This window comes from Nicotiana tabacum, chromosome 5, assembly GCF_000715075.1.
Source record: "Nicotiana tabacum cultivar K326 chromosome 5, ASM71507v2, whole genome shotgun sequence".
Taxonomy (NCBI): Eukaryota; Viridiplantae; Streptophyta; class Magnoliopsida; order Solanales; family Solanaceae; genus Nicotiana; species Nicotiana tabacum.
In genome coordinates this window covers 129,579,902-129,588,596 of record NC_134084.1, presented here as the reverse complement: position 1 = coordinate 129,588,596, position 8,695 = coordinate 129,579,902, and the positions used below count along the sequence as shown (strand labels likewise).

The following is an 8,695-nucleotide window of genomic DNA, read 5'->3' as shown; positions in this document are numbered from 1 at the left end:
ATTACTAACTATTACAGGCCCGATAGAATTTAGAATTATAGTTTACAGACCAATTGTCTAAGAAAGCAAGAAACAAATCAAACTATACCGACTGGCAAATGAAAAACAAAGAAAAGTACAAATACAATCAAATAGGAGCACCCACCCCACACTTAAGAGATTGCATTGTCCCCAATGCCAAACAGGAAAATCAAGAGTGAAAAGGGGACTCCCTGAGGCACAAGGCCTAATCATCATCACCCTCGAAGGTGCGCAAATACTCCTCATCTTTTGAGGGAATGGAGTTCACATCTTCATCGGGTGGTAGCTGTCTTCCTCTCGCCAACCCCAACCACTGCTGAGTGATAGTAGAAAGGGGGTGATCCTGCTGCAACTCTTCCAAGTCGGCCTCCCCTCGAGTAGCCCGAAGGCTCAAGTCAGCGAACATTAGCTATAGTGTCTCCTCAACATGGACCATCCTCTGGTCCGAATTAACAGCCGTAGTAGGGGGTCTATCACCGGCGTAACATCATAGGGCCTAATAGGGTAATACAATGGAATAGTCCTGTCATAGTGGTACTCCTTCTCCACAAGGTATGCTCACAACAATCGGGTGATCATACTCGGGTAATGTAGACGACGATCCCCAAATGGTCGCATTTTAACCATATGCTCAAGCATGATTTTACCAAGGTCGAATTGTATCCGAGTCAACAGGGCATAGATCAGACACACCTTCAGTCGGGGGACATTAGTGTCACTTTGAGTCAACTTGATCGTGGCATTAATCAACCGCAAAACAACCCTGGATGGCTGCTGGGATGTTGCCTTCTTCATGTCCTTATGGAATTCATTTGCATATCATGTCCATGAGGCAGAAGAGTCAGCGCCACATAACAGGCGGCGAATAGCCGGATAGTCTGGCCGATGGAGAAATCTCTAAAAGAGCTTGTGGGAATGCTCTGTGAATCTCATAATCTGATTGATCACCCGGGAGGAGAATGGAATCACTTTACCCCTTACCTACACTTCGTAAACCGCATCTAGGCTGGCTTCAGGTTGCCAGTTAGCATAAAATTCTTTGACTAGGTTCACATTCACTGCATCACCCGGGCGGAACAGACTGTCGAAACCCAATGCCCGAATGTTGTTGTAAATTTCACCATATTACGGGCCAACCTCCCGTCGTCAATAGCAACCTCAAGATTCGAGTTGACTGACGGGACAAATGTCTGAAACCAGTGTCGAGCATGGGCGGGGAAAACCCGTATACCATATTTGCATGCTGGCACCACATCCGCATCAGGGTCAATGCGCTCATCTTCCTCCTCTATTGGGGCGGGGGTAAGTGCCCATCTCCCACCACGACGGCTACTAGAAGCAACCTCAGAAGAACCACTGTTAGGGAGTTTGCTCGGGCGACGAGACATTATACCTGCACAAGACGAACAATATTAGCCACAACACGAAAACCCAAAACAAGACCAAATAGGGTAACCACCCCACACTTATTTTATTGGCATGTTCACAAGTAAAATGTATATCAGGGACTCAGACTACCCCGATGGAAGTGCGCCACAAGCAACCAAAAATCCCCCCAACCACCAACATAATAGTACAACTACAAAATCACGGACTATACTAGTTTAACATACAAAATTAAGAAGCTAATCTAGTAACTATGAAGAGAAATAAAAGAAGTTATACTAATGCACTACTAACAAACTTCTCAAAATACAACACAACACTACACAAGCACAAAGCATGAATCGAATATTCCAATTAGCACCTAGCACCACATTTTCTCATAGCAATTATTTTCTACTAAGCTACAATGCCACTTTCTATGTCATTGAGGCATTTAATCAAACACATGGCATTCACCAAAGTTACCTCATAATTTCAACTTTAATTCTTCCAAGAGTACTATACAACCATACCAATCAACCATCCTACTACCACCACCATGTAACAAGGGGCACAAAGTGCTCCAAATTTGCACAAAAAACCCACTAATTTTCGGCCTTTAAGACACCTCCACACAACTTCACCATAAAAAAATTTATAAGTATCAAGACATACTAAAAATCTTCCACAAGTATAAGCACAAGGGAAACCCAACAAGTTAAGCATCAATCATAGCCAAAATAAGCAATTAAATTGAAAAAATTAGCACCACTACACTACCTAGGGTTTAGCTCAAATTAAACTATTCTACTCATTATACTAAATTACTGAAAGAAAAGAGAAGAATGTAGAGAACTTACCTTGAGGATGAATGGAAGGGATGGAAGGTGTGTGTGGGAGAGGAATTGGAGAAGAAAAGAGAATGGGGGATTTGGGGGAAGGGTTGGGGCGTTTATTTGGTGAAGAACAGAGAAAAGAGAAAAAGCGATTGAGGGGGGTGCATTGAACGAGTGTTTTAAAAAAAGCTAGAATTTTTTTTAAAAAAAATACAATTGTACTGTTGCGTCGCAGGGTGCGGTGCCCCATGCAGCGCGGTAGTGTAAATTATCAGAGGCCCTCAACTTTTGTCTCTCAAACTCGTTTGGCTCGGCGCCCCATGCGGCGTAGTAGGCCATGTTTCACAGAGTTCGATTTATTTTCGACATCTATCTTCCGGGTTGCACCCTGACTCTATTATGTACTTATTTTATGTCCAATTCATGCTTGTACCTGCCCAATCAAGTCTCGTAACTCCTAAATGCTAATAATACTAAACTACAATTATGGGTTAGTAAGGTTAACAATTGGGTTGCCTCCCAATAAGCGTATGATTTAACGTCGCGACATGACGCAGATGAGCGCATTTAAGGCTCGCTCGACCTCTGAGGTTCAGTCAAGTGCATCTCAGACACTTCCTTTGGTTCATTCATGCCTACATATAGTTTCAATCTCTGCCCATTGACTCTAAATGTATGTGAGTATTTCTCTAAGGCAATCTCTACGACACCTGAAGGGAATACTTCGACCACTCAAAATGGTCTAGACCATCGTGACCTGAGTTTACCCGGAAATAGCCTTAATCTTGAGTTATAAAGCAACACCATATCTCCGAGCTTGAAATTTCTCTCAACAATGTTCTTGTCATGTAACTGCTTCATTCTCTCCTTATACAACCTCGTGCTCTCGAATGCAAGATATCGGAACTCGTCAAGCTCATGCAATTCTGTAACTCTAGTTGTTCCCGCAACTTCAATGTCTAGATTCAGCTGTTTTATTACCCACCAAGCTCTATGTTCTAGTTCCACTGGCAAGTGACAGGCCTTCCCAAACACCAACTTGTATGGTGACATACCAATTGGTGTTTTGAAAGTAGTTCTATAGGTCCAGAGTGCATCATCTAGCTTTTTCGTCCAATCAGTTCTTATGGAATTCATAGTCTTGGTTAGCACACTCTTTATCTGTCTATTAGACACTTCGACCTGTCTACTTGTCTGAGGACGATATGGGTTTGCCATCTTATGGCGCACATCGTACTTTGCTAGCAATTTCTCAAAGGCTGGATTGCAGAAGTGAGTGCCTCCGTCACTAATAATAGCTCTCAGGATCCCAAAACGGGTGCATATATTATTCTTCAGAAACCCCACCACCACTCTTGCATCATTGGTGGGTAGTGCTGCAACTTCGACCCATTTGGACACGTAATCTACAGCAACAAATATGTACTTATTTCCAAAGGAGCTGACAAAGGGTCCCATGAAGTCTATCCCCCATACATCAACACTTCAACCTCTTGAATCGAGTTCATGGGCATCTCATGGCGACGGGAAATGTTCCCGGTTCGCTGACATTCATCACAGCCCTTCACCCATTTATATGTGTCCTTAAACACTGTTGGCCAATAGAACACGGCTTCTAGTACTTTTGTTGTCGTCCTGATTCCTCCAAAATGCCCTATGCCGATGCATGACATGCCTGCAAAACAGAAGATTGTTCTATCTTGGGGACACACCTCCGGATCATATTGTCAACACATATTCTAAATAGATAAGGTTCATCCCAGTAATACATGCGGCAGTCACGATAAAACTTTTCTTTTGCATAGAGGAAAGGTCATAAGGAACTATACCGCTTGCCAGGTAATTTGCAAAGTCTGCATACCATGGCATTTCCTCAAGGCTTGTAGCGAGTAGATGCTCGTTTGGAAAGGTTTCCAGAATATCCTCCACCTCAACTAAGTTTTCAGCTCCTTCAAGTTGTGATAGATGATCATCGACTTGGTTTTCTGTGCCCTTACGGTCACGAATCTCAAGGTCAAACTCTTACAGTAACAGCACCTAACAAATCAGGCGCGATTTGGACTCCTTCTCAATCAAGTACCTGAGAGTTGCATGATCAGTATATACAATTACCTTAGAGCTAATCAGGTATGATCTAAATTTGTCGAATGCAAACACTACAACCAACATCTCCTTTTCAGTCTCAGTGTAGTTCAGCTGGGCTCCACTCAATGTTCTACTTGAATAGTAGATTGGGTGCATTAGCTTGTGTTTCCATTGTCCCAGCACTGTCCCTACTGTATAATCACTGGCGTCACATATGAGTTCGAATGGTTGCTCCCAGTCGGGGGCAACAATGATGGGTGTTGTGACTAGCCTCTTTTTCAACTCCTCGAATGCTACCCTGCAATCATCAGAAAATAAAAAAGGGTGATCTTTTTCTAACAACTTACAGAGAGGGTTGACAATTTTTTAGAAGTCTTTTATGAATCTCCGATAGAAACTGGCATACCCGAGGAAGCTCCTGATTGCCTTGACTGAAGTAGGGGGTGGCAGCTTTGCTATCACGTCAACTTTAGCACGATCCACCTCGATTCCCTTGCTTGATACCCGGTGTCCCAAGACTATGCCCTCTTGTACCATAAAATGGCACTTCTCCTAATTAAGTACCAGGTTAGTCTCAATACATCTTTTCAACACTCGGGTCAGATTTATAAGGCACTCGTCGAATGAATTTCCCACCACTGAGAAATCATCCATGAATACCTCCATTATGTCTTCGACCATGTCAGTGAATATGGCCATCATGCACCTTTGGAATGTGGCGGGTGCATTGCATAGGCCAAAGGGCATCCTCCGAAAAGCATAAATGCCATATGGGCATGTGAAGGAGGTTTTTTCTCTATCCTCTGGTGCAATGGAGATTTGATTGTACCCTGAGTACCCATCCAGAAAATAGAAGTGGGACCTCCCTACCAGTCTGTCAAGCATCTAATAAATGAAGAGAAGTGGGAAGTGGTCTTTCCGGGTGGCCAGATTTAATTTCCTGTAGTCCATGCAAATTCTCCAACCTGTGACGGTTCTTGTAGAGATCAGCTCATTGTTATCATTTTTGACCACCGTTATGCCACCCTTCTTAGGAACACATTGCACTGGGCTAACCTAGTTGCTGTCAGAGATTGGGAAAATGATTCCCGTATCCAACCACTTAATCACTTCTTTCTTCACCACTTCCTTCATGTTGGGGTTCAGCCTTCTTTGGTGCTCCCTGGAAGGTTTGTGTTCCTCTTCCAGCAGAATTTTATGCATACAATATGTCGGGTTGATCCCCTTAATGTCTGCCATGGTCCACTCAATGGCAGTCTTCCACTCCTTGAGTACCTACAAAAGTTGTTGTGCCTGCACATCTAACAAACTAGATGAGATAATAACATGTAGTGCGGCGTTAGGTCCTAGGAACTCATACCTGAGATGGGCGGACAGTGGCTTCAACTCCAGCTTTGGTGGTTCTTCTATGGATGGCTTGGTTGAAGGAGTTTCTCTGTTTTCTAAATGCAGGGGCTCGAATTCAAGTGTTCTATCACAAAACGCCCTGCCCTTTAAAGCCAGCACCCATTCAGCCAATTCTTCCCCATTCACCTCATCTACATTTACCATATATGCAGCAAGAGGGTCCTCAATAGTCAATATCTCATCATTTGTTTCTACGATTACATTCACGACATCAATAAGAGAACAATTGGCGAATTCACTTAGTCGCTTCATAGATTTCTGCACATTGAATGTTATCTCCTCATCGTTTAGCCTCATCTTGAGCTCCCCAGTCTCACAATCAATGAGAGCTCTCCCAGTGGCCAAGAACGGCCTTCCCATAATTATGGGAATTTCTTCATCTACCTTGCAATCTAGAATCACAAAATTTGCAGGGAACACAAATTTCCCTACCTGAATCAACACATCATCTAAGATACCAGAGGGTCTTTTCACGGTTCTGTCAGCTAGCTGCAATAACATAGAAGTGGGTTTGGCTCTTCCAATCCCCGACCTCTTATAAATTGCCAGGGGCATAAGATTTATGCTAGCCCCCAAATCACAAAGTACTTTGGCAAAAGCAAAGTTACCAATAGTGCATGGAATTGTGAAACTCCCTGGGTCAGACAGCTTCTCAGCAATTGGTCTAGTCACCACCGCACTGCAGGTTTGAGTAAGAGTCATTGTGGCCAAGTCTTGGAAATCAAATTTTCGGGACATCAAGTCCCTTATCATTTTTACATAACCAGGCATCTCCTTCAAAGCATCGATCAATGGAATGTTTACATGGATTTGTTTCAGCATCTCCAAGAATTTCTTGTATTGCTCCTCTTTTTGGTACTTGGCCAGCCTCTGTGGGTATGGTGCGGGAGGTCTCTTCTTCCCAATGATTTGGGTATTTTCTTTGTCATCTCCCACCTCAACTGCCGGTTCCTGGGCTGTCTCAGCCTCTATCTGTGTGTTATGTTCTTCCTAGGTAGGCTGTACTATCACCTCTGTCAATTTCGTTGACTCATCTAGCTCAATGGTCACTGGTACAAGTGTCTCAGCTTGTCTGCTTTCTTGAGCCCTATCTTGCTCCAAGTCTAAGTCTCTGCCATTACGTAGACTCACTGCCATCAGCTGCTGCGGGCCTTGAACTTTTGGATTCACCTGCGTATCTGCAGGCAATGTCCCAAGAGGACGATTATTCAAAGACATCGAAATCTGGCCCATCTGCACTTCAATATTCTTAATAGCTGACTCATGTGCATCTACTCTTTCACTCATTTTTGTGTTTGACCCAATAACATGCTGCATCATTGCCTCAAGTCTAGCAAACCCATCTCCCTACCTTCCACCATGTTACTTCTGAGGAGGATGATAACTCTGCTGCTGATTATTATATCCCTTTGGCCTTTGGTAAGGTGTCATATTATTGTGAAGTCTCATACCTCCCATGCCTCCATTGTTGAGTTGTGGCTGGACTGGCTTGTATGGCTGATTTGTTGGCCCCAATTTTGGCCACCCTATCTTTGGCCTCCATAATTAGACATATAATTCATGTCCTCAAGGTAATTATGATGATCACTTTATGCATTCCACTGGTTACCAATTGGTTGACTAATGCAAGATGTGCATAAGCCCCCATTGGTAGTGTCTACAATGTGTATCTGCTGCTTCTGCCCTGACGTTTCCACCTTTTTGGTGAGTATACTCATTTGTGTCATTAATGTGGCCATGTTTTTAGCAAGAGTGTTGGATGGATCTAAGGGCACTGAGTGAACCACTGGAGTGATAGGTGCATTCCTGGTTGTCCACCCCGAATTCTGTGTCATCTTGTCAAGTAGACTTTGGCTTTCTCTTCATGTTTTGCTCAAAAATGCTCCACCAGTTGAAGCATCAACAGTACCCTTCACGCTATCTACTAAACCCATATAAAACTGATGCCCCAACATCTTATCTGGAATACCGTAGTGCGGACATATAACCAACATCCTTTTGAATCGTTCCCATGTTTCTTTTAGTGTCTCCATTGGTCTCTGTTTGAAACTCAAAGTTTCATCAAGTTGTTGAGCAATCTTGTTGGGTGGATGAAACTTGTTCACAAATTGCTTGACTAACTCCTCCCAAGTCGTTATGGAATTAATGGAGAGTGAGTTTAGCCAGGTCTGGGCAACTCCTGTCACTGAAAATGGAAACAACAACAGCTTTATTTCTTCCTGAGTTACGTTGGGATGTCTTTGAGTTTTGCAAATTGACAGGAAATTCTTCAAGTGCTGTTGAGGATCTTCGATTTGTGACCCCAAAAATAGTCCTTTGTTTTGCAACAAGTGCAGCATGTTGTTCATGATTTGAAACGATTCAGCCTGTATATGTGGGACTAAAATCATTGTGGCTAAGTTCTTTGTTGTGGGTTGTGCCCAGTCGTATAGAGCAGCCTCTAGCACAAGAGGTGCCACTGGCGTTAATGGCGTAGTTGGGTCTACTACGTGATCCCCCATGTCTGGTTCGAATTGTTCAGTTGTTTGTTGTTGTTTGCTTTTTCGGTTGGCTCGATTCAAGGCCTTGAAAACTTTCTCAGGATCTGATAATACTTCAAATACTTCACCAGTTCTCGATGAGTTTCTAGGCATGCACCTGTACAACCAAGTCAACAAATGTTAAAATTTCAATGTATAGATTGGATAATGAGAAAACTGATTACACTAAGAATTTTTGTACTTTTTTCAATTGTAATTGATAACACCGTTAATTCCCCGGCAACGGCGCCAAAATTTGATCACGCCCAACTATGCCTTATAAAAAGGACATGCGGACGTTGCAAATATAATCTGAGTATTTAGCACAGAATCGAACCCACAAGAAATTAACCTATCAATTACTCTTGTTAGAATCACTAAATTCTACATAATCAACTTTCCAAGCGTTTTAAATAACAATTGAGGATATTTCTACTAACTATAACTGACTGCAATTAAGTA

General features: G+C 42.9%; 1 protein-coding gene across 1 annotated transcript; it reads right to left on the bottom strand.

Moving 5' to 3' along the window:
* Nucleotides 1–1,076: 1,076 nt before the first annotated feature.
* On the bottom strand, nucleotides 1,077–6,536 carry LOC142180964 (uncharacterized). The gene is made up of 9 exons (XM_075253071.1): nucleotides 6,099–6,536; nucleotides 5,695–5,972; nucleotides 5,513–5,582; nucleotides 4,714–4,859; nucleotides 4,335–4,509; nucleotides 4,052–4,214; nucleotides 3,772–3,897; nucleotides 3,278–3,628; nucleotides 1,077–1,414 (listed from the first exon to the last, which is right to left on the bottom strand). The coding sequence occupies exons 1-9, from the start codon at nucleotides 6,534–6,536 to the stop codon at nucleotides 1,077–1,079; spliced, it is 2,085 nt and encodes a 694-aa protein (XP_075109172.1).
* Between the last annotated feature and the right edge of the window lie 2,159 nt (nucleotides 6,537–8,695).

What these genes read in the sequence shown, in the direction of transcription:
- LOC142180964 (XM_075253071.1), bottom strand. Translation starts at nt 6,536, where the DNA reads ATGCTGAAACAAATCCATGTAAACATTCCATTGATCGATGCTTTGAAG. An exon ending in GAAGAACCACCAAAGCTGGA is followed by an intron (nt 5,583 to 5,694) that starts GTTGAAGCCACT and finishes CAACTTTTGTAG; the next exon opens with GTACTCAAGGAGTGGAAGAC. An exon ending in GGGGATCAACCCGACATATT is followed by an intron (nt 4,860 to 5,512) that starts GTATGCATAAAA and finishes GTACTTAATTAG; the next exon opens with GAGAAGTGCCATTTTATGGT.